This window comes from Pelophylax lessonae (genome assembly GCF_965119305.1).
Source record: "Pelophylax lessonae genome assembly, chromosome: 1".
NCBI classification, from domain to species: Eukaryota; Metazoa; Chordata; class Amphibia; order Anura; family Ranidae; genus Pelophylax; species Pelophylax lessonae.
Window position 1 is genome coordinate 729,633,489 of NC_138768.1, and position 26,846 is coordinate 729,660,334.

The 26,846-nt window shown below is 41.7% G+C and overlaps 1 protein-coding gene across 6 annotated transcripts in view; it reads right to left on the bottom strand.

Moving 5' to 3' along the window:
• The window catches only part of MICU3 (mitochondrial calcium uptake family member 3), a 262,043-nt gene that overhangs the window by 62,360 nt on the left and 172,837 nt on the right, over nucleotides 1-26,846 (bottom strand). For all 6 annotated transcript variants that reach the window (XM_082243038.1, XM_082243041.1, XM_082243037.1 and 3 more), the window contains exon 7: nucleotides 6,873-6,944. In XM_082243038.1, coding sequence (XP_082099164.1) covers nucleotides 6,873-6,944 — 72 coding nt within the window. The remainder of the gene's footprint in view (nucleotides 1-6,872; nucleotides 6,945-26,846) is intronic.

Here is a 26,846-nt window from a genome sequence, read left to right on the forward strand (position 1 = left end):
CTATGTTAATCAATTGGTTTCAATATTCTCAGTCACTGACCCATCACATAATTTGGGTGTGTAACTCAACATGCTAAAGCCAGAAGTTCAGCATGAAAGCCTGGGCGCTATTATTTAAAGCGAGATAATTTAGCAATGGCAGTCTACATGTTTTTTTTTTTTTTTCAGAAAGAATTTCCTTTAAATGTTGAGTTAAGTCTTCAAGAATAGATAGAAGAAATCTTACATATTCAGGCAATAATAGCAATTTCATCCCAGTGTTATAAAATGACATAAAAGCTCTTCTTCCCAGTGTTTCATATGAATCCCATTTCTCAAATTTGGAGAAAAGTTATGTTTTCTCTCTGTTGTGTTTAGGAAGGTGATGTTATTGACCGTTTGGTGCTTAACATGGGCACAACTGTTGCGCTAGCATTTATTAAGCACCAGCTAATTGCTGTACTGCTCAGATGGTTTACAACATTAGTACATGCTGGGTGGTCGCAAATAGCAGGCTTGGCTGCAACCTACTTGCCAAATAAGCTTGTATAGGCTGGATCTCTGGGATATATGTGACAGATTTTTATGTATGAAAGTTACAACTCTTTCTGTTCCTTTATTTAGCTGTTTGCCTACATCTATCTATACTATACTTGGGAATACAAGCTCACGGACAGTTTAGGAGTGCAAAGATAGCTATTGATCAAGTTTAAAATCCAGTATTCACCTGAAAATGTCAAGACCCAGCTGAACTGCTTCAGATTATAAAATATGACGTAGGGACATATCACTGAAAAGTAATGTTTATGCTACAGGTAGAACATGCTGGTATAACTTAGCAGACAGTTTCTTTCATCCTGCCAGAAATGTATTTGATTTTGTTCCCATCCACTTTGGGGCCTCGGTCCCTCTGCTATAAAAATGGGATTTTTTACTTAACATAAAATCCATTTCTCTAAGTTCATCGACGGAAACAGCGTCATAACTACTGGGTTATATTGCCTCCTCCAGGAGCAGGACTAAGCAGAACAAAAAACACTTGGCTATGCCCAAGGGCCGTCCGCAGCTGGTATATAACCCCCCTCTCTGCTCTAGGTATTCAGGTTAGTAGTAAGCAGTATTAGATGTATCAAAACTCCTTAGAGGGGTGGATGCTGTGTCTGTTGATGAACTCAGAGAAATGGATTTTATGGTGAGTAAAAAATCCCATTTTCTCTTTCGTTCATCGATGGACAGCTCCATTAATCATAACTACAGGGACGTTCAAACGCAGTGCCAAAAGGAAAATAAGGGGTGGGGAAAATGTGGAATCGACTCCCTCCAGAGGTGGTTCTGCAAGCTCAGTAGATTGCTTTAAAAAAGTCCTGGATTCTCTCCCAGGTGTACATACTATAACTGGGTACTAACATTTATAGGTAAAGTTGATTCAGGGAATATCCAATTGATTATCGGGGGGAATTTTCCCAAATAGTGCTCAATGATAGAGGAAATAAACTGGGACCAAACCCTAGGAACACTGACCACAGAGGAAAAATGGGAATGCTTTAGGAACATATTAAACAAATGCATCTCGTAGTGCATTCCAATGGGAAATACATTTAAAAGAGCCAAAGCCAAATCTGGCTGGCCTAGCCGTAATGTGAACAAACTTATTAGGGAAAAAAAATGGCTTTGAAGAAATATAAATCGGAGGGGACATTATCGGCTTTCCAGCTATACAAGGAATAAGAAATGTAAATACGAAATCAAAATGGCTAAAATCAACTTCAAGAGACAAATAGCAGAGGATAGTAATAAGTACCCTAAGAAATTCTTTAAATATATCAACAGCAAAAAAACGAGGTCAGAACATGTTGCACACATAATTACCGATGATGGGAGGATGGTTTCAGAGGACACTGAAAAAGCAACTGTGCTTAATGCTTTTTTTTTCCCTCAGTCTTTACACAAGAAAAGGAGGGGTACACTGACCATGACTGTATGGTTAGCAGTACTTCACAGGACTTGCCGCTATGGCTAACAGAGGGTGGTTATAGGGAAAGGGTAGATAAAATTAACACAAGTAAATCACCAGGCCTGGATGGCGTACATCCAAGAATACTTAAAGAACTCAGTAAGGTTATTTATAGACCACTGTTCCTGATCTTTGCTGACAGTATTTTGACAGGAATTGTACCAGGGGATTGGAGGAAAGCTAACGTGATACCGATATTAAAAAAAGGGCAGAGGCATGTCCTGGGAAATTATAGGCCGGTCAGCCTGACGTCAATCATATGTATTCTTCTGGAGGGGATGATAAGGGACTATATCCAAGAGTTTGCTAAAGAAAACAACATCATCAGCAGTAATCAGCACGTGTTTACAAAGGGACGTTCGTGTCAAACCAATCTGTTAACATTCTATGAGGAGGTTAGCTGTGAGCTAGACGGTGGGAGACCTGTGGATGTAGTGTACCTGGATTTTGCTAAGGCGTTTGATACAGTTCCCCACAAATGCTTGATTTATAAATTAAGGGCGACAAGCGTCGACCATGAGGTTTGCTCTTGGATACGGAACTGGTTAAAGGGGCGTGTCCGAAGGGTGGTAATAAACAATGCATACTCGGACTGGTCTGGGGTGGTAAGTGGAGTTCCCCCAAGGCTCAGTTCTGGGCCCAATTTTGTTCAATTTATTCATGAATAGCATTGAGAACAAGGTCAGTAGCTCGATCTCAGTTTTTGCAGATGACACAAAATTAAGCAGGGCAATGACTTTACATAGTGAGGCAGAAATCTTACAGAGTGACCTGAACAAAATAACAGAGTGGGCAACTACATGGCAAATGAGGTTTAATGTGGATAAGTGCAAGGTATTGCACTTAGGAACCAATAACATAAAAGCAAAATACACGCTGGGGGGGGGGGACCTCTGGGGGTATCAAAAATGGAGAAAGATCTGGGGGTCTTAGTATAAGATAGACTTAGCAATAGCATGCAATGTCAAGCTGCAGCTGCCAAAGCCGGCAGAATATTGGCATGCATAAGGAAGGGGATGTATTCCAGAGATAAAACTATAATCCTACCACTTTATAAAACCACATCTGGAGTATTCTGTCCAGTTCTGATCACAAGTCCTCAGAAGGGATGTATTGGAGCTTGAGAGAGTACAGAGAAGGGCAACAAAACTAATTAGGGGATTGGAGGACCTTAATTATGAAGAGCGTTTAGAAGCGCTTGATTTATTCTCCCTGGAGAAGAGACGCCTGAGAGGGGACATGCTAGCTATTTACAAATACCTCAATGGTGATCTGCGCATAGAAAAAAAACTATTCAGACGCATGAATGCATGAGGACATAAGGCGATACAATGCGTTTAGCGGAGAAGAGATTTAACTTCAAGCAACGCAGGGGGTTCCCTACTGTAAGGGCTACAAGACTGTGGAATTCTCTGCCACAAATGGTAGTAACTGCGGGGGGTATGGCTACTTTTAAAAGACTCTTAGACGTACATCTTAAGGATCAAAACATTCAGGGGTATGGGAAATGAATACGTCCACACACACACCTACACAGGTTGAACTGCATGGACTATTGTCTTTATTCAACCTCAACTACTATGTAACTATGTATATGATCAGGAAAGGAATTTTTTTCCCCTGCTGTAGAAAATTGGATCATGTTTTGCTGGGGTTTTTCGCCATCCTCTGGATCAACTGTGGGGCAAGGAAGAAGAAAAAAAATAGCTTGTACCAGAAATCCCAGCAAGGAGCCTAGAAACTTACTCCTGAGTAGACAGATTACAACTGAATACCTAGAGCAGGGGGGGGGGGGGGAGGGAGTATACCAGCTGAGTACAGCCCATAGGCATAGCCAAGTGTTTTTTGTTCTGCCTAGTCCTACTCCTGGAGGAGGCTATATAACCCAGTAGTTATGATTTAAAGAGCGCTGTGTCTGTCGAAGAACGAAAGAGAAACAAGTATTTCCCCTTCCTGTTCTATTACACTAGTATATCAATTAAACATTTACAGGAGACCGTGGGACCCCTTTCTAACTACTGTAACAGATTGCAGACCTGCAAACTCCTGGGAGAAAAAGAAGAAACTAGTAGGCGATTTAAAGCTAACAGCAATTTTTTAATATAGTGGAAATAAGTTAAAACTTCTGTTGGAATGTCTGTGTCTGTCCCAGTTAGCCAGCAATTGAGCTGAAAGTTTAAAAATGACTTGCTAAGCTATTGGACTCAGGACTAGAATATATTGGACCATATGGAGTCATTCTGGAGAGCTGATATTTTAAATTTGTGTAATCGGATAGTGAGAATGGAATGAGATGGATGCTTAGTATAACAAAAAGGCCTTTCCCCCCCATATAAATGACATTCAATGTTTGTTCTAGGTAAATAAAAAGTATCTTTTCTCACAGGGGTTTTGCTACTGTAGAAAACAGCTGGAGCATAAATGCTAATCTCTTCTGAGATAAGACATCTGTCCTAATGTGAATTAAACAATGTCCTCGAAGAACAATAGATGACAAAGGGAGTTTGTATACTGCAGACAGTTTATTTTGAAGCTGCTTGAATAAAGCATCCACGTAATATTCACTGTGATGACGTACCCAGGAAAAGACAAAAACTGTATGCAAGATAAATATTTCTGCTGGTTTGTATTTGACAAGAAGAGATATAAACAGTGGCATGCAGACACACGTTCAAGCCTTTACATTAACCTGCCAAGATAATAGAGTTTTCTTTTGCTTATGTGTGCTGCTTTAATGAAACCCAAATGAGATGTCAGAAGCACAGCAACCCAGCTGACATTTTATGGTTTAGTTATTGTGCTTTCTCCAATGAAGGGGCCCTTTCCTGCACCACAACAAAATATTTTAAAGAAAAAAAAACATAAGCATTAATAGAAGGCACAATGACACACACATACAGTGGGAAAATAATTATTTGATCCCCTGCAGAGTTCATAAGTTTGCCCATTTACAAAGAAATGAAGGGTCTATAATTTTATCACAGGTGTATTTTAAATGATAGAGACAGAATATAAACCAAAACTCTGGAAAAAACACATAAAACAAATACTATAAATTAGGTAAGATGTTTCTTGTAGTTGGTGAACAGGTTTGCACACATCTCAGGAGGGATTTCAGGCCACTCTTCTTTACAGATCTTCTCTAAATCCTTAAGGTTTCTTGGCTATCGCTTGGCAACTCGAAGTTTCAGCTCCCTCCATACATTTTTTATAGGATTAAGGTCTGGAGACTGACTAGGCCACTCCATGACCTTAATGTGCTTCTTCTTGAGCCACTCCTTTGTTGCCTTGGCGGTATGTTTTGGCTGAAGGAAGAAGGTTCTCATCCAAGATATTACAATACATGTCCCCGTCCATTGGCCCCTCACTGAGGCAAAGTCGGCCTGTATCTTTAGCAGAGAAACAGCCCAAAAGCATCATGTTTCCACCATCGTGCTTGACTGTAGGGATGATGTTCTAAGGGTCCTAGTCAGCATTTTTCTTCCACCAAACATGATGAGTCGAGTTAATGCCAAAGAGCTCAATTTTGGTCTCATCTGACCACAGCACTTTCTCCCAATCCTTCTCTGAATCATTTAGATGTTTATTGGCATGATTGTACATATACCTTTTTGAGGATGGGGACTCACCATGTTTGGAGGAAGAAAAATGCTGACTATGACCCTAAGACCACCATCCCTACAGTCAAGCATGGAGGTGGAAACATTATGCTTTGGGGCTGTTTCTCTGCTAAAGGTACATACCGACTTTGCTGCATTGAGGGGCCAATGGATGGGGACATGTATTGTCAAATCCTGGACGAGAACCTTCTTTCCTCATCCAGAACACTAAAGATGAGTCATGGATGGGTCTTCAGCATGACAATAACCCAAAACAGCTTCTAAGTTTTATTGTCAAAGCTCAATTGAACAAGCTGAAGTTAGAAACTGATTGGTTACTATGCATGGCTGCACAAGATTCTGCGTGCACCAGTTTTAGTAAATCTCCACCAGTGTGTTTCCAGTGAAAATTTTGGACTAGATGGTTAGTTCTCAGTTATATTACCTAGAAGGAGACTGTTATTTAAAAAAAAAAAAACTTCCACTCTGTACTTGAGGCTTAAATGGTTCAATACTTTGTGTGATGGATGTGAAATACATTACTATTTGCACGTCAACCCCATTCGAATTTATCTAATACTTGTTGTATTAATAATTGATGATAATGGAAAAATATAAGAGAGCTGAGATGAAATCTGAGAAAGATAGTTATCAAAATAAGGGTATGTAAAAGAAAGATTTGTATTTCTGCTAAAGATTATTATTGAGAAAGAGGAAGAAGAGGAAGAGAATGATCTAGATCGGGAAACATGGTATTTCCTTTACAATTGTAAAATGAGTGTGCAAAGTAAATAAATACAAACACAAAATACCTTTTCAATTAAGGTTTTATAATAATTAATAAAAGTTACGTATTAGATAACTCTGATGGGATTGACATGCAAGTAGTAAAATATGGGGCAACACGAAGTATGATCTTTTACTAAAGTGATGGAGATGGGGACAAAAGACTGCACAGATTTTTAAGCCCAAAAGTGTAAAAAGGACCTTACAATTTCTCATGTGCTTCTTTAAATCTGGTGGTGCAATGCAAAAGATGCAGACTTTGCGTTCTCATTTAGAACCCTTGCTGCTATGCTTTAGTGTTTACTATTACACAATAAAAAAAGCTTACCATAAACCATCTGCTTTTTTGCTGTATCTCCTGTAATTGTAGTTTACTGTACAAATAACATTTCATTTTCCTTTTACACCAATAGCAGAGTAATCATAAGACAAATGTGTACCCCTATGGTAATTAGGTTTTAAGCGCATCAAGGGTGCAAAGTGAAATATTTTACCAATTGTGCACACTTCTCTTCTGCTCCTTTACGCTCCTTCTTTTCATTTTTCTTTCGAAAAATTTCTTGTAACTGAAAAAAAAAATATTTTTGTATAAATCTCTACAAGCTCCTACATCAAAACCACTCACACATTCAGATAATTTACTGTACAAAGTATATATGTATTTCTCTAGATAGTGTGAAATTTGTACAAATTGTTCTATATTTCAAAGGAAACTTCAAATTTCAAGCTTAAAATAGAAGTCCACCTCAACACTAAAATCCCTGCATCTACGGGCATCCACAATCTAACACTAACCTATCTTACCCTGTAAAGAAGACATCTGTATACATACCTTTTCTGAAGCCAATTCGACCCAATCCCACGCTGAGCTGTTAGCAGCGGCTTCGCTGTGGAGGCGGGTGCAGAGGACACATCTGACAACAGAAGCCCCATACAAAGTCTATGGGTGACGTCACTTCCCATTCATTTCAGAGCCGTTGTCAGCCGTGTCCTCTGCAGAGCTTCCGCCGCTGGAGACAGGATCAGATCGGCTTCAAAAAGGTATGTATACTAATTTCTCCTTTACAGGGCTAGATAGGTTAGTGTTAGATCATGGATCTCTATAGATGCAGGGATTTTAGTTTTAGGGTGGACCTACACTTTAAAGAGTAACTCCACTTTTGGAGAAAAAATAACATTCCCCTCTAGGTGATCAATGTACTGTACAGCACAGGGATTCTAACAAACTTTTTCAGACTCCTACCTTTTGTTATTTCGAAGAAATAGTTGTTTGTTTGTCTGTGTCCATGTGCATAGTGAATTTGTTTGGGGTGGTTTTATTATTATCAATCAGCTGCAGTACTTTACTGAGGAAAGTGACATGGTCTGCATCACTTTAGACATAATTTCCTTTTAGAATATCTCACCAAAAATGACATTTGCAAGGGGTGCTCAATATCTGATTTGTATTTTAATGCAGATTTCAGGGAAAATCAGTGAGCCAATCACTCAAGCAGGAAATTACATATATGGGGGGCATTCTGTACACTATCTGTGTACAGAACACCTCCAGTTTGCCATATTACATTTTATAGTAAATTACAGATGGAAAGGGTAAGGTAATTTTTATTAACATTCAATTACAATATGACTTGTTTCACAATTGTATAATATATATATTTATATACTGCTCAAAAAAATTAAAGGAACACTTTTTATTCAGAGTATAGCATCAAGTCAATTAAACTCCTGGGATACGGATCTGGTCAGTGAAGTAGCAGAGGGGGTTGTTAATCAGTTTCAGCTACTTTGGTGTTAATGAAATTGACAACATGTGCACTAGATGGACAACAATGAGACAACCTCCAAATCAGGAATGGTTTTACAGGTGGGGGCCACAGACATTTTTTTCTCTAGTCATCTTTTCTGACTGTTTTTCACTAGTTTTGCATTAGGATAGGGTCAGAGTCACTATTGGTAGCATGAGGCGATACCTGGACCCTATAAAGGTTGCAGGTCTATAGAGGCCAGGAATTCCCCTGGACTCAGGGAGGCCACCACCGAGCGGAGAGATTCCATACGGAACTTTCGAACGCGCACAAAGCGGTTCAGAGCTTTCAGGTCCAGAATAGGACGCACCTTGCCCTCCTTTCTGGGCACAGTGAACAGATTGGAATAAAACCCCCGAAACCTGTCCCGATGAGGAACCGGGACAAGCACCCCCTGGGCAAGGAGGTCCTGCACCGCTTGATGCAGGTCCTGCAGTCGCCCTGGGGTCAAATGAAGATTTGAGGGAAAAAATCTGTCCGCCGGCCATGAAAGGAATTCGATCTTGTACCCTGATCGAATGATTTCCTGAACCCACCTGTCCGGAATTCGGAGCAGCCAAGGTTGGAGGAAACCGCGCAAACGTCCCCCCACCCCTGAAACGGGTGAGGGCGCCCCTACAGGCAGAGGTGGATTGACCCGCCGCACGGCACTGCCGGACTTCTGTTTGCATGTCCAGGGCTTCTTCTGGCTACCTTGGCCCTTGAAGGGCTTGCCCTTGGTTTGATTCCGAAAGGCACGAAAGGACCCCTGGTCGGGTCGAGAGGCGGAACCCCGCTTGCCACGAAAGGACTTGTGTTTCGGGTTCTGGGGCAGCATGGTGCTCTTGCCCCCCGTGACGCCTTTTACCAAGGTATCCAATGCCTCGCCAAATAGGCGAGAACCAGCATAGGGAAAATCAGCAACTGTTTTCCGTGACGTCTGGTCAGCCGGCCAGCTCTTCAGCCAGATCAGTCGACGGTTAAGCACCGCGACACTAGATAGGCGTGCTACCAAAGGGGCCTCATTTAAGGCCGCATCGCACAAATACATGACTCCTTGGTGAATTTGATCCACCATATCCAGCCTGGCAGTTGGGACAGAATCAGACACGAGGTTGCTCCTAAGCACCTTAGTCCTATCAGCCACCGCCTGAGCCACCAGAACGGACGCGAAAACCGGTTTGAGCAAGGAACCCGCCACCGTGTAGGAATGGCGGGCCAGAGAATCCAACCTCCTGTCTGTGGGATCCCGAAAAACCGGGGTCTCCTCAGTAGGAATCAAGGTAGCCGTGTTCAATACTGCCACAGTGTGATCCACCTGTGGAGGCACACACCATCATGATTCCGTAGCCGGTGCAAAGGGATAAAGTAACTTAAACCGACTAGGTACCAAGAATGGACGTTTTAAAGTGCGCCACAGTTTATTAACAGTGTAATGAAACTCAGCGGGGCAGGGAAAAACCTGCGCCGACTTGCAGGTCCTGTGTGTCCCAAATGAGGACACAATGCCCGGAGGACTGGGCTCATCCTCCAAATGTAGAGTTTCTTTTACAGAAACAATCAACTCATCCATGGTTGCACGTTCTTCAGGTGACTCCGGGGGAGAAACATCAACCCCCTCCACCTCCGCCTCCCCCTCAGACCCCAGCGGGTCTAAGGATGAGCGAGACCATGAAAAGGGCACGCCCGCCGCTATCACCATCTGAATCAGAGGAGAGAGATAATCTGGGCCTCTTCCTAGCAGCACGTTCAGCCATCAGCACCTCCATTTTGGACACTAAGGACGCCACTACAGCGGCCAAATCAGGCATAACAGGGGCCACAGCGGGACTGGGGTCCCCCACCAGGGCTGGAGGGAATTTGCTGTCCTGAGATTCCATTGCCCAAGGTGAAAATAACAGAGCAATTAAAAGGTACTGTCCCGTTAAAACCGCTGCGGAGTGCGCAGCCCACCGCTATATGTACAGTGACCAAAGACCCCCAATAGGAGAAGAAAACTGAGCCAGAAATGACAAAACAGAAGGTTATGGAAGAGACAGTCTGCAGAGCCCCACAGAGTGTTACCACCTAGATCGCTGCTTCAGAGGAAAAAGAAGTGAGGTCATGAGAGGCTGAACTAGAAGCTGCAAATGACCCAGGGAAAATGGCTGCCCACAGAACTGAATGGGAGACTTCGGGAAAATGGCCGCCGACATGTGCATGGAACGATCGTTCTGCCACACGCAAGATGGCGCCGGATGGCACCAAAACAGCATGTTAAACAGCCCACAGTGAAGCCAACATGCTTGCCCAAAGTAAAGATGGTGGACCGCGTGGTTTTTCCCCGCTGCGGCCGCCACACACATAACGTCTGCACCCCCAAACACACACCGAAGTGACACAGGGGAAGGGGCCCCCAAACATACACACCGCATCGCAGCACATGTATAGAGAAGACCCCCACAGGGATCGCATAGGGAGCCCCACACCGGCACAGACATGGGGGACACACAGCAACACAGGACAGCCACCCCAGACAGAGGCCCCACACAGAAGTACTTACCTGTACCAGATGGCGTGGGTGCCTCTCAGAACGGAAAGCCTCTGTCCTCATCTGACAGGGAATGCCATTTTGCCAAGGACATTACACTGCATATCGCAGATGTGTCCAGTGAGGTAGCCACCTCACAGCTGCATCCCTGCTGCGAGCAGGGATGGGTCGTTCATAATGCCAGGACGAACCATGGCTGAACGCTCGATGGCGGGCTGGGGGTCCCTCTGACCCTCTGCCCTGGAGAACCAGGGCGGTCAGTCCGATTCCCAGCTCCGCATGAATCCATCTTCATCCGAAGAGTCGACTAAAAACTAAAGCTGACAAAATAAACAGCTAGTATAATAAGAAAAACTGACATTTTTAAAAGAAAATCAAATAAAAAAGATTAGAAAGGCACAGGGAAAGCCTAACTACTCCTGACGCTAGGCATAAACAAACTGAGTTGGGAGTGTCACTGCAGGGGGGTATTGACCAGTGGGACAGCCCCCATGGGTGTGTATATGCAAATGTCTTTGTTCTTTTGACTACGTCTTATGCCTGGCTACTCCTGCGGAGTGGAAGTCAATACCCAATAGTGATGACTTAGAGGTGGCAGGGACTGTCGGAGGACGTAAGAGAAACATTGATTTTGGCGTTTTTGAATACTTTTAAGTGCAAAGGAGGGATTTGGGGTCTTTTAGATCCCAGATCCCTCCATACAGAGTACCTGTCACTGCCTATTACTGTCACAAGAGATGCTTACATTGCTTGTGACAGCAATGAAAGTGATATTTTATTTTATTTTTTAAAGGAACAGTGAAAGAAAATAAAAAATAAAATAAATAGGAAAAAAAAATCTTTAAAAGTGCCCCTTCCCCGTGGGCTCGTGCATCAAAGAAAACGCATACGTAAGTCATGCCTGCAAATGTAAACGATGTTCCTCCAGTTTTGAACTGTATTGTAACTGTATTGTCTTCCCTCACATTGTAAAGCGCTGCACAAACTGTTGGCGCTATATAAATCCTGTATAATAATAATAATGTTCAAATCCCACATGTGAGGCATTGCCACGATCGTTAGAGCGAGAAAAATGGGGCAGGGTGCGCAGATCGAGCATGTGCGTTTGGCTCGGGTGGCGCTGGTTGCGGGGAGACGACCGGGGTGATGGGGCGCCTCCCCTATTAACTGACCGGTCCTGGGGGTGGTGTCCGTCCCTGGGACCATCTGTCTTACCCTGCTCCGGTAAAGGCCGGGGGCCGGGCGACACAGAAAAATACTCCTGATTTGTTGTCCCAGTATGTCATGCAGATCTCCCTATTATCCAAAATTGTTCTACACCTAATATTATTGTTTACCTGTTTCACGAATTTGCTAGGTGTTAAGTTTTGAGTTTTTGATTACATATCTTACAATTCTGCAAGTGAACTCCTTTTGATACATGCCTGATATACCATCTATTTTATTTAAGATTGCCGATGGGCTGGGCGGAGGGAGCTGGAGACCTATCCCTTAGCTTTGTTCAACCACTAGCCCACATAGGAACACGCTCAGTCCCCAGTTCATTGCTGGTGAGTGTCTTAGCAATATTTTGTTGCTACACTGTAGCAGATTGAGGCCTTCTTCTTCATCTTCTCTCTCCCTAACTATATTCTCTTCTCTCCCCCCTGGTCCTCTTCATACTTACCTTATCTCCCTATCCCTCCTCTCCCCCCCCCCCCTTCTTAACAAATGGATGACATCAAGATTCTCTCGATTAATGCTAAGGGACTTAACGTTCCAGAAAAGAGACCTATACTAACTATTTAAAAAGTTCTAAAATTGATATTGCCTTTGTTTAGGAGACACACTTCAGGGATGATAAGCTCCCTTTACTTAAAAAACAATTTTTCCCCTGGCTTACCATTCCTCCAACCCACATGCCAAATCAAAAGGGGTCTCTAATATTTTTTCCAATAGGGTACCATGGACCTGCGCATATATTCTAAAGGACCCTGATGGCCGATTTCTGTTCCTAAAGGGAAATATTGGTGATATCAAAGTCACTTTGGCCACCTTTTATGCCCCCAACAGCGAGCAGGATGTGTTTATTGCTGGAGGCATGGAGAAGCTTTTAGAGTTCTCTGAGGGTCAATTGATTGTTGGGAGGGGATTTTAATATCCCCCTGATCCCCTCAGAGGACACATCTCTGGGATCTTCCTCTCCCCCCCCCCAGGGTCTGCAAACGTATAGCGAAGTCCCTCCACAGTACACAATTGATAGATGTACCGTGCCTGTTGCACCCAAGGGAACAGGATTATTCCTTCTACTCCTCGCCACACCAATTATAGGTTCTATTACTTGGTCTGACCATGCCCCTGTTATACTTTCGTACAGACAAGACTGTTCTGATGGATGTCACAACAGAACTAGACCATTTCTCTCTGTAAACAAATCTATGAACTTTACAAAGCTAAGGCGGCCATGCAAATTTGTCGTAAAATATTTTATGAGTCAGGAAACAAATGTGGTAAACTGCTAGCTAGTTCTCTCAGAGAACAAACTCTGGCCACATACATTCCTCAGATTGTCAAAAAGCCACGTTACCTAGACATATTACTCAGGAATTTAAATCCTACTATGCCTCGCTGTATAATTTAAAAACCCCAATCCCCCAACAGAAGAGTACCTGCTCTCCTCCCAAATGCCCGGTTATCCAGCATTGACAGCAAAACCTTAGAAGATCCCATTACCCTAGCTGAACTGACAGAGACCGTGGCTGGTTCTAAAGTGGGGAAAGCCCCGGGACCAGATGGGTTTACCATTCAATATTATAAAAAGCTTTTACTATCTTTTGGACAGTTTATGGTTGACATGATTAACACATGGGGCTCTGGGGCACTTTTGCCCAAAGAGACGTTACAAGCCCACATTTCGGTCATCCCCAAGAAGGGAAAAGATCACACCTCCTGTAGCAGCTACTGACCGATTTCACTGTTGAACGTTAATCTTAAGCTGCTCACCAAGATACTTGCAACAAGGTTCCAACGGCATTTGATGCAACTGATTCACTTGGACCAAGTTGGATTCATGCCTACGTGTGAAGCCCGGGATAACACAACCAATGTTCTCAACCTCTTACACATAGCTAATAAGACCCACGCGCCTTGTATCCTACTAAGCACTGAGGCAGAGAAAGCCTTTGATCGAGTAAACTGGAACTTTATGTTTGCAGTGTTTCGACATGTGGGTATAGGCGACACCATGTTAAACTGGATCTCACAGATCTACTCTACCCCCACGGCCAGAGTTAGGGCGAATGGTGTCTTATCGGATCCCTTCACAATCACGAACGGGACCAGACAGGGATGCCCCTTATCACCCTTACTCTTCGCTTTATCGCTGGAGACCTTTTTATGTAGAATACGTCTTAATCCAAATATCTCGGGCATCACTATTGGACCGACCAAGCAGAAAATATCTGCATACGCAGATGACATGCTATTCTCTCTCACGAATCCTATAATCTCCGTACCAAATCTCCTTCACGAGTTTAAGGTCTATGGCGCTTTGTCCAATTTGAAAATCAATTTGACTAAATCTGAAGCTATGGGTGTAGGTGTACCAGACCCCCTCCTGCAACAACTGCAGTTGAACCTTAAATTAAAATGGACACACACCGTGCTAAAATACCTTGGTACCCTTATCCCATCTACATTTTCTCAAATATTTGCACTCCACTTCCCCCTCTCCTAAAGAAAGTCAAAGCATTACTACATAAGTGGAATACTGACTTCTACTCATGGTTTGGTAGATGCAACATTATTAAAATGTGTGTACTTACTAAGTTTCTATACCCCAAGCTCTTCTGATACCCATCCCCTCTCACTACTTTAGACAGCTTGACACCCTACTAGTGAACTTCATTTGGGCCTATAAACGACCCAGACTATGTAGAAAACTACATTCACTTCCAAGAACATTGGGAGGCATGGCAATGCCGGACTTGTGAAGGTACTATCAGGCCACCCAGCTGGGAAGACTTATTGACTGGTGTCGTCATACGGAATCAAAGCTTTGGCCCAAACTAGAACAAGCCCAATGTGACATACCCCTTTGTAGAGCTCCATGGTGCCAACATACACTACCAGATTCTGTGAAATGCCATCCCCTTATTGGTCACACGATCAAAACTTGCTTGAAATTGTTCGTACAACTCTCACTTACTCGCGCTAGCCACTCCTGTGTTGGGGAATCCTCAGTTAACCCCGGGTATCGGGATAGGGTGTTCAGGTCCTTGATGGAATCTGGTTATTTCCAGGCTTCCCCCTTTCTCACACCATCAGGCTGGTCTACACTTAATAACCTCATGGACTCCTCATGCCCCTATTACTTGGATTTCTGGAGGGCACTACAACTCCATCATTTTTTGAACTCATTGCAAGCCCCCCAGCGAGCACGGCACACGACTTACACCCTTTAAAGAACTTTGTTCTCAGAAAGGAACACTATCACACACACTGTCCAACACTTACGCAATGTTGATCACACCTCAGGGGCCGTACCAACCTCTCTTTTTAGCTCAATAGGAAAGGGACCTAACTTGTGTCTTTAACTCAACTCAGCAAAACCACAAGATAAACTTGCCTTTATATCATCCATCTGTATGAAAATTCAGGAAGCCAATTTCAAACTACTAACATGATGGTACCGCACGCCTACTAGACAGGTTTTTCCCCACACTTACGGATCAATGCTGGAGATGCCGGGAGGAGCAGGGGTCGCTCCTACATTTTTTTTTTGGTTGTGCTCTAAACTGACAAAATTCTGGTCAGTACGTGACATATCTCAGAGGTTTATAGAGCAACCGCTCCCCAATGACCCCGCTCTCTTTCTTCTCCATGCCTCAAGCATCCCAGTCCAGATTTATAAGAATTCTGTTGTCCCCCACTCAGCCCCAAATATCGGCATGTGGCTCAAGAAAGTTGAGGAAATAAATAAAATGGAAAATCTTGTTCTCTCTATGCGTCACCAAATGGAAAGGTACACCAAGACTTGGCATCAGTGGAACTTGTTTGTTCTCTCTGATGAGTGTGGCACTTTGATTAAAGGTGGCGACTCTGAGTAGACCTCTTGTTGAAATCGGAGTTGCCATAGATACTGCCAGATGCCGTTGATGATAAAAATCCACTGCTCTGGCCATGCCAAACCCTTACATTCCCCAACCCCCTTCCAATTCCTTCTGCCCCCCTCTCTCTACCTATCTGTCCCTGTCTATCTTTCTCTTTCTTTTCACTTATTTCTCTCACTATTCATCTGCTCTGTCTTTCCTCTTTTTCGCTATACATTATGTAGAAATGGAAAGTACAGCTCTGGGTTTTTCCAATACGTTATGCCCTTCTCTAACAGAAGTATTGTAGAATTCCTCTTTTACTACGTTGGTAATAGGTCTCAACTTTGGGACTGAAATGTCTTTAACACTGTTATACGCTATACTATCTTGGCATTTGATCTATGTGGAATGTGACTGTATAATAAACTTGGAAGTTGTCTTTTATATAAGTAAAAGAATTGTAAAAAAAAAAAAAGTTCTCTGGAAAGACACCATCAATGCTGAAAGGTATATCCAAGTTCTAGAACAACATATGCTCCCATCCAGACGTTGTCTCTTTCAGGGAAGACCTTGCATTTTCCAACATGACAATGCCAGACCACATACTGCATCAATTACAACATCATGGCTGCGTAGAAGAAGGATCCAGGTACTGAAATGGCCAGCCTGCAGTCCAGATCTTTCACCCATAGAAAACATTTGGTGCATCATAAAGAGGAAGATACGACAAAGAAGACCTAGGACAGTTGAGCAACTAGAAGCCTGTATTATACAAGAATAGGACAACATTACTATTCCTAAACTTGAGCAACTTATCTCCTCAGTCCCCAGACATTTGCAGACTGTTATAAAAAGAAGAGGGGATGCCACACAGTGGTAAACATGGCCTTGTCCCAACTTTTTTGAGATGTGTTGATGCCATGAAATTTAAAATCAACTTATTTTTCCCTTAAAATGATACATTTTCTCATTTTAAACATTTGATATGTCATCTATGTTGTATTCTGAATAAAATATTGAAATTTGAAACTTCCACATCATTGCATTCTGTTTTTATTCACAATTTGTACAGTGTCCCAACTTTTTTGGAATCGGGTTTGTAGATATTTTTTTAGAAGTGATTTGTAGTAGGAGTTTTCTGCTTTGGGCTCCAAGAGTGTGACAATTTCTTATTTTCTATTTATTATAGATATGGGCTTTGAGGTCTGTTTTTAATTTTTTGTTGTTGAAATCCCGAATGCAAAACTGTAATCTGTAAATTCTATAACAAGAATATTCATTAACGTTTACATCTTAGAAAATCCTGGAATTTTTAAAATTAAATATCTGGCAATGATATACTGTATGTAGACAGATTTTTAAGGAATAACATCTCTTTGTTATTGCAGTCTGTAATGTTTGTAAGCAAATGTTAGGCCAGGCACACATATGGAAATATAGCTTAATAGATGTCATGACACTCGTCTGTGAGGGAGAATACAGTGGCCAACACTGCAGGCCCATATTACTTCTTGCCATCAGTTTGGTCACCATCTGCTCCCGCTGATACTCACAAAGGCCAGTATTATACTTATACAAAAAATCCTCTGTTGCTTATAGCAGAGTTGAAGAGAAAAGGATGAGCCTAAGCAAAATATGTTGAAATTCCAACAGTGAGAACTTGCTCTATTTCCTAATTCTCAACCATCCATCATGAAGTTCCTAGTTGTTAGATAAATGTTCATTTGGACAGGATACCAGTTGTGCTGTGTCTAGCATACAACTTAACTAAAGTATATGTCCAGCCCAAAGGTTTTTTTCTTAGCTTTAGATTAAGTAGAAAAGAGATAAAAACAGCGTTAGGTTTTTACTGCTATTCGAGGCCATTTTAAAGGGATTTACCCACACTTACTGTCCTGCTGGAATTTTGGTGGACAGAAAGTAAAGGTAATTCTACAAGAACATCGGAGACAAAAATAGCTTACCTACTGGGCCCTTTTACCCCCCTTTTCAGCTTTTAGTGCTGTCGCACTTTAAATGACAATTGCGTGGTCATGCAGCACTGTACCCAAACAAAACTGTTAGCTTTTGTTTTTGAGATAGAGCTTTCTTTTGGTGGTATTTAATCACCACTATTTTTTCCTAAACAAATGAAAAAAGGCTGAAATATTTGAAAAAAAAAAAAGTTTTTCTTAGTTTCTGTTATAACATTTGGAAATAAGTAATTTTTCTCCTTTAGTCATGTGCGCTGATGAGGCTGCACTGATGGGCACTGATAGGCTGCACTGATGAGGCGGCACTGATGAGCAGGCACTAATGAGGTTGCACTGCTGAGGCAGCAATGATGGGTGGTACTGATAGGCTTCACCGATAAGCACTGACAGGCATCACTGATGCGCACTAACTGGCACTGATTGGCAGCACTGGTGGGCACTATTGGGGCTGCACTGATAATCAGGACACTGATGATCAGCGCCCTGATTGTCAGTGCAGATGTACCCTGTGTGGATTTGCCAGTTTTTGGTTCTCCTCTCCTCACGCCCTTTCAGACAATCCTGTTTAAATTGTGATCAGCTGTGATTGGACACATCTGATCACGTGGTAAAGAGCGGCTGTGTCTGGCTCTTTGCCCCGATCATAGATCACTGAAGATGGGAGCTGCAGGGGGCGCGCAGGCAGTGTGAGCACGGGAGGACATCTGGCCTCCCGGCAAAGTGCAGCTGCTCTGTAGCCATCATTCCGCTATAGCGCAGTCATGAAGGGGTTAAAGTAAGGTAAAGCTGGAACCCCGTCAGATTTTTATTTCTGTCTGTGTCTCTGTTGCAAATGCTTTCTTAGTTCCCGTTTCATGAAAACATTGTTAGCAGAATAGGAAGTAAGGGGAAATCTCTCTAGTGGAGCCCCAGACAGTAGTAAAAAGCCAACAGTAGTTCTAATTTAAACACACTGTATCCAAAACTAGAAAACAAATCTCCTTTTGAAAATGTATGCAGTACGCAATAGAATGCTAAGCTTCTGGCATTCTCTGACAAAGCTACCCCTGTTCTTTTCACTTACATTACTGGTAACATGGGATTCTCATAACGCATCCAATGAAATAAAACATATCTGTTGAGTAGCCACAAAAGAACATAAAACAATTGAAATAATAGTAATTCAGGAATGTTAAAAAAAAACTTTTTTTTCTAATTAGGTTTTGTTTATCTGGACAACTTTCTAAAAGTGACAAAAAAGGGCGACAAGCATGAAGATCCAACACAGAGCATTATTTTATCATTTCAAACAATGAAAAACATTGTAAAAAATGTCTAAGGTGTGAAAATGTACTTATCACAGCAGACTTTTGTGAACTGAGCAAACTGTTGGAAGATGACTTCTTAAAGCTTTTGTTATTTCTATTACAGTAGAGATCTAATTGATAAGATATACCTTATTTATTACCCTTGTTTTAGTATCATACTAGATGTAATAAATCCCATGGGACCTCTGCTTCCATAATGCTGGTGGTACACAGGGACTTAACTCTCGATGTATGACAATGTGTAAAGTAAATGTGACTTCTGACTTCCTGTCAGCTGTATTGCATTTTGTCCTTATCAATAGTCTACTCTGTAAGAACCTGTGTTAATCTAGGGAAACAGTCCACTAAGAACCAGCAACTCTCAAATATCACCTCTCTACACCGTGTCATTTGTCTGCAGAGAAGGCACCAAGCATACCTACAGATCTCTTTTCATACTGTCAGCACAATTCAATTAAATGATTAAGATTTTCTGTGCCTGGAAGACTCCTGTCCTGGTGCTATACATATCATTACCTTGCTGATTCCCAGGCAGTGTGTCAAGACACATGTATATATGTTGCAAGTACTATACACTAGAGTCCTGCAGTTGGTTGTGTACTTGAAGACTACTTCCAAATGTGGACAATGTAGACCAATAAAGTTGACATAGAGCAACATAGTGCATCAGTTTGGGATTCGGGGCTTGGTCTCAATTTACTTGACATTTAAAGTATGGACTAAAGCTTGCTCATGTTAGGTTATAACACTGGGTGGTCTCTAGCAACCTCAGGTAACTTGAAAGAAGTTCTTATCAGTCTCTTGTAACACGACAGCAGTCACTAATGGGTAGATTTAAAATTGAAAGCAGATATTGATAATTGATCTCTATTATACACTGCTGGGGTAAGCACTCCTTGGCCTACATTGTACAGTTCATTCATAAAATGCTGCCTATGGTGTGGAGCCTAAGATTCCCCACCTTCTTTTTCTCTTTTTACACTATTTCATACAGAATAGTAACGCTCTTCTGGTTTACGAGTGCAAAGCACATTTCTTAAGCACTTTATTGAGCTTTATAAACGTCAGGATTTTTTTTCCAAGCAATATTATAGTTACAGCACCACTTTAAAATTGACGCCTGAGTCACTTAAAAAGTTTCTTGTAACCAGCAACTCTCTCACTGTTGTACGGCTACATGATTGGCTCATGATTTATAAGTGGGTTGTACATAGACCTGCTAGTATTTGTCTACATAAACAGACGAAACATGATTTCTATTTTAATGTAATTTTCCATTCAGCAAGCCTTGAAACATTATTCTTATACATGATAATAAACAAAAAAAGCAAAATTACAGAGATGTGTAATTTCTTCCCAACATTAGATGTTCCATTTCTTAACACAGACACTGCAACTGCAGAAAGGTCTGCTTACTAAATATGCTTCCTCCTCTCCAATGCAAAATGCTGCTAAAAACCCAAACTGTAGGGTAAAAAAAGCTAATAAATATATATTTATCTTTTGACTGGCTTTTGTACTAGAAAGGGGTGACGTCGCTTTTGTTACGAATGCAAAACAGCCCAATTATTGCAAGATGATGCTACAGCACAGTGCAAGGAACATTTTCTCGTGAGATTTGAGCTACTTGGCATTTCTGAGAGTTTTGACGGAAGGAGTATTACATCATCCTCACTTAGGCGGCATGAGTGAAAGCCAAAGGACATGTAAGAATTATTATTTTCTCCCTGCAGGTTTTGTTAACAGAGTGGCTATTTATAATAGGGAGGGGGGGGGTTACATAGATTATGCAGACCTTGCATTTTTCTGCAAGGTCAGCTTTCAGTACTAAAGCGTAAAGTGAGTTGAGGTTCAAATCAAACACAAATATCCAATCATGTGCTATAGAGTCTCTCTTGGTGAATCCCAACCACGGCACAGTCCGCTTGGTGTCTGCATGTTCTACCTGTGCCTGCATAGGTTTCCTCTGGGTACTCTGGTTTCCTCCCACACACCAAAGGCATGCTGGTAGCTTAATTATATCCTATCTAAATTGGTCCTAGTATGTGTATGTAAGAATGTAAGTTAAGCTGGCCATTGATGGTTCAAAACTTGGCCAGTTCAGCAGAAGCTGGCCGAGATTCTAACTATGTATGGGCAGGCTGAATGTACCTACGTTGATCAATAGATCAATTTGGATACAACCAGCTTGTTATAGCCGCTAGCAATATTCAAAATGTTCTCCTGGCGGAAAGGGCTTCCCCAGCTGGGAGAACACAATGGCTCTGCGGGAGGGATTCCCCCATCAATAAGGAAATATGTGAAGGGTGCGCTGATAAATAAAAATTAAGCTGCAACCAAAGATCCGAGTCGCAGACATGGAAATAAAAACTAAAAAGTAGTCAAAACTATCAGCCTTTTTCATTCAAAGTAGACAGAGGATGAATTTAGGAGAAATCAGGCATCAGCGGAGTGAGATTTCACCTGCATCCGTTGTCTGTGTTGCAGACACCGGAAGCGCTTCTTCGTTATTACACATAAGGGCGGAAGTGACGGCGCGGGCACCCTCCTATCTCAGTTGATGCCCGCAAAGGGAAGAAATGCAAGCGTCAGAGAGGAGGTGCCGTGCCGTCACATACCGCTTCCGCGGTCTGCACTGCAGGCAGCCGCGGACATTACAGTTTACGAGCCTGATTCAAGAATGGAATATGTAAGTGCAATACTGCTTTTTATTAACTAATAAAAGTTTTCGGGGTAATGCACCATTGGCTATTCCTTTTATCCCATTTATATGAAAATGCCTGGGATGTGGTCCAAGGAGTTCTAAAAGCCTAATCAAACACCATTCATAAGAGACCCAAGTGTGGATCCACTGGGGCGGATGGGGAGAAGCCCTTAAAGGGGCAGATACACGCGCTACAAGACATCCATCTGCTAAGAGGCTTTTTTGGCTATCTCTTCCAAGAAGGGTGGTGAAGTGCATTATCCCCTTTCCAGCACAGGGAACTATTCTCTTGGGAAGGCTACCTCGCCCTTATATTCCTATTTACTGGTAAGAGGCCAATCCTGAAGGTGGTGGGCATCCCGCTACTTTTAACAGACTGGGGTTTAAGCTCTACACCGCTTTGACTAGAATTCTTCACGTGGAAATCACTAATGTTTTTTGATTGGTCCGGAATCTGAAAATTTTGGAAGTTCAATCTGGACATTATTATTTGGACACTTTCATATTTAAATTTTTTTTTCTCCTTTCCTTTTCTTTTGTTGGGGATTTCACATTCAATTTCACTTTGTGTGGGAGATTATTGGTTGTTACAAATTTGTCATAAAGTGTTACTTATGTATACATATGGTTTATATCCTCTAACAGTGTACAAGTTTGATCAGAGTGCCGGTTATCATAATACACCACATTGGGTTTAATAATGATATAGGTTTAATAAAAAACAAGCTGCGCTAAAATTGAACAAATTGTGCAATTAGGTACAATGTTAAGTACAATAGTCCATATAAAGTCATATTTACAAAAAATACTAGTGATAAATATATAAAGTTGCACAATTTGTTAAATTTTAGCGCAGCTTGTTTTTTATTATTTCTGTTGGGTGTATGTCACAGTTTAAGTTGCTGCTTTGATTTGTTATTATCTAGCGCAGTTACCCCCTATATAATGATATAGGTGTAACAGGTGTTTGCTTGTGGTTCACCATATATCACTCAGACATCATTCACTACATTAGCGCACCAGATTATTTCTACTTTTTCATTCCCCATCAATACTGACTGTGGTTGCAGGAAAGAAAATCGCTACGTCTATGGCCGGCCTTAAAGACCTTAGATTGTAAGCCCCTTGATGACAGGCACTGATGTGAATGTACAATTAAGATGAAAAGTGCTGCATAAATTTATGGCACTATTTAAGTACCTGAAATACACAAATAAATAAAACAAACACAGATATCCAATCATTTGCAACAGAGTCTCTCTTGCGGACGACTGGATATGTGAAATGAACACAGGTTAATATTTTGGTATTTTACCTGATTCAACACATCAGTAAACCAAGCCCTATGTAGTTACATGAATCACAAGTTTTATAGATTATCATTATTATTATACAGGATTTATATAGCACCACATAGACCTTGCATTTTTGCCGCAAGTTCCACTTTAAGTTTTAAAATGTAAAATGAGCTGAAGTTCTAAACAAAGTGTAGATCTTTGAAAGCAAGGAGTTGAGAGTATAACAATTCACTTGCTCTTTGATAAAGCGCCACAGAGGTTTCAAAACCGTGGTTTCCTTAAAAATCAATGTTCTATTTCATTTTGGAATGCTGGGAAATGCTTATGCATAATTATTGGATTATGAGAGGAACTGATGGCACTTAATTATTGAATATCCAAGGCATGTAAGGCATGCAGAATGGATATATTCACATAGAGTCAGCCCAAAAAAAAAAAAAAAAAAACGATATTTTATATTTATTATATTGAAGCTTACAAGTCATTGGATGTGGTGGCTAAATAATTTTTCAGTGGCTTTTTTCTCCTTTATTTTCATCGGATAGTGATACTAACACACTTCCTGTTCTAAGGTAACAATCCTCACCCTCTGTACATTATACACTATAATACCAAAATGATTGTATCACCTGCCTTTACACGCACATGAACTTTAATGGCATCCCAGTCTTAGTTAGTACGGTTTAATATTGAGTTGGCCCACCCTTTGCAGCTATAACAGCTTCAATTCCTCTGGGAAGGCTGTCCACAAGGTTTAGGAGTGTGTCTATGGGAATGTTTGACCATTCTTCCAGAAGCACATTTGTGAGGTCAGGCACCTATGTTGGACAAGAAGGACTGGCTTGCAGTCTCCGCTCTTATTCATCCCAAAGGTGTTCTATCGGGTTGAGGTCAAGACTCTGTGCAGGCCAGTCAAGTTCCAAAAAGCAAGTTCCATAAAGACATGGATGAGCAAGTTTGGGGTGGAGGAACTTGACTGGCCTGCACAGAGTCCTGACATCAACTCGATAAATCCACTTTGGGATGAATTAGAGAAGAAACTGCAAACCAGGCCTTCTTGTCCACATCAGTGCCTGACCTCACAAATGCGCTTCTGGAAGAATGGTCAAACATTCCCATAGACACACTCCTAAACCTTGTGGACAGCCTTCCCAGAAGAGCTGAAGCTGTCATAGCTTCAAAGGGTGGGCCAACTCAATACTGAACCCTACAGACTTAAGTCCCGTACACACGCAACGATTATCGGCCGACCGATCGTCCGTCTTTTGTCCAGAGTTGTGTTTTGTTGGATGGAATGTGCCTAGACTGCACACGAATTTTCGCGTTCAACAAAATTCGACTTCAGAAGTGATGTCATGTGTAAGGTTGCTTTCTTTGTGTTCTTTCTTCACTGAGCATGCCTAGACTTGCTCATCAGATTTTTCCCTGTCAAAATCTGTACTGACTGCACGAAAATCGGCCATTGTGTTGACGGCCAACAAAAATTTTATAGTCTGCACACCAGATTTTTTTCGGCCAAAAAGTCGGAGTTGGTTGTCGGAAGCATCATACTAACAAGCCGACAATCGGCCGATCGGACGTTGGCCGAAAATTCCCTGCCAATTTTTGACGCGTGTGTACGGGGCTTAAGACTGGAATGCCATTAAAGTTCATGTGCGTGTAAAGGCAGGCGTCCCAACACTTTTGGTAATATAGTGTAAATGGTGGAGCAACATTGTCATCCTAGGACAAGAAGTAATTTAAGATCTAAAGGACACCCCCCCGTTTCCTTATTTCCATAATATAAGGGGAGGTTTTCTCTCACTTACAGAGGAGAACTTGGAATGGTTCATTACATTGTTTGAGATAAACAGAGGAGTGCACAAGATGCAGGACAGCACTGGATTTGTGGCAGGACCAACAGATGCTGTTTTGAACAAATATAACAATACAATATCAATAGCAGATTTATCAGAACAAAAGGGGGAGAAAAAAAAGATAAGTTCATTGTTAGAATGTACATATACTTCATTGTTAGAATGTACATATACTTCATTGTTAGAATGTACATATACTTCATTGTTAGAATGTACATATACTTTAAATATTTAAAAAACACCAATACATAGGTAAATATGTGGGATTAGATGTCATTTAGCTACAATATAGCTTTTTGCACCCAGTTTAGCTCTACTAAGGCTTTTGCTGTCACCTTTAGAGTGATGGTGTCTAAAGGGATGTATAAAGAAAAAACAGTGGCTACGTCTGAGTGAAACTAAATTGGCTACATCTAGAGCACGCAACAGTGACCTAAACACTATTACTGATGCCTGTGTGTAATACAAGAACTTTAAAGAGCCGAGAGAAAGACAGGCAATCACAACCTGAACAATTCAGAGCCAAAGCCTCAGACATGGAGGATGACATGAAAAAAAAGGCTTGCTGGTAGTTAACGAACTCTGCTAAAGAAAAATAAAAGGATCATTTGTTGGAGACTGATGGATAGTGAACATTGTGAGGAATGCAAAAAAGAAACTTTCTTTTAGCTTTCATAAGAGATGCAGTTTAGAGCGAGGTTCCTAAAACCATCACTTTACAAGGTAAGTATGAGTTGATTTTTGAGTTGAATTCCAGAAGTGTGAGTTGTGCATCACAAGAAATGCCGACACAAGAAAAGTGTGCTAAACCAACAACCAGCTTTCTTCAGGTCATTGCCAGGTTACAGACCCATCACAACTTTGATCCTTGCCAAAGAAAGGCATTCCATTTTCTGCAAGCATGCTTTCCCCGAATTTCTATCCCAGCACGATACTCACTTCCAGGGGGAATGAAGTATCGTTTTTAAACCTGAGAACCCAAAAGGCTCTAATTTAAATTTTTTCAAAATGTTTAACCTGCGGAATAGGCCAGTTTGTTCCAGAAATTGGACACAAACCTTTGTGACTGGTTTCCCCATCTGGGCAATCACAACTAACTGGTGCTGTTCACCATAGCTATACCTCCTGAGGCACTTCCATACTAATTAGCAGATATGTGGAGCGACAGCAACAGAATTTTTGGCCACAGAACTTTTTGGTGGGGCGAAGAATGTTGAGCTGACTTACTCCGGCATAATTTATCACATCTGGCGATATATTTTTTTTTTTCTACAAAGAAGTCCTTGCCTACAACAGCTCTTGCATGTCTGGACATTCTGTAAATTTCCATGTTTGCAACATGTGGCCTTCCACTATTAGGACTAATTTATTCTTTGCCGCAGTTCTAGCAAGTTAACTTTTCCATTATAGCCTCACTGCAGAAGGCTTGACTGTTGTTTATTACTCTATGCCGTTTCACTTGGATGAGGAGGATTCTATCACATTGGTTTATATGATTTTAGCCTTATAAGGCATACACCCATAAGGATTGAGCAATACTCATTGTATAGACCTGGCATATGTGTGACTCCATTGTGTGTCACATTGAGCCCATTTACAAAAATATATGCCTCACTATATAAATGCATGGTCGCATGCACAATGTGGGAGTGGTCAAATTGCCTTGGAATCTGTTCCTTAATGATCAAACACATCAGTGTGGGTTACATTTGCACCGGTTCATCTGATTTACCCTACTAACCTATGTTATTGTTCCCTGTCACACTATTGGTCTTGGAATATGCCTACTGTCCTTTACACTTTAGGTACGAATTCCGCATTTAGACCCCGTTCACACTGGGGCGACACTACTTCCCGGGGCGACCTCACAGGTCGCGGCGCGCAGCTCGCACCGCGACCTCGGAGCGGCCGGCACGGACTTCATATCATTGAAATCAATGC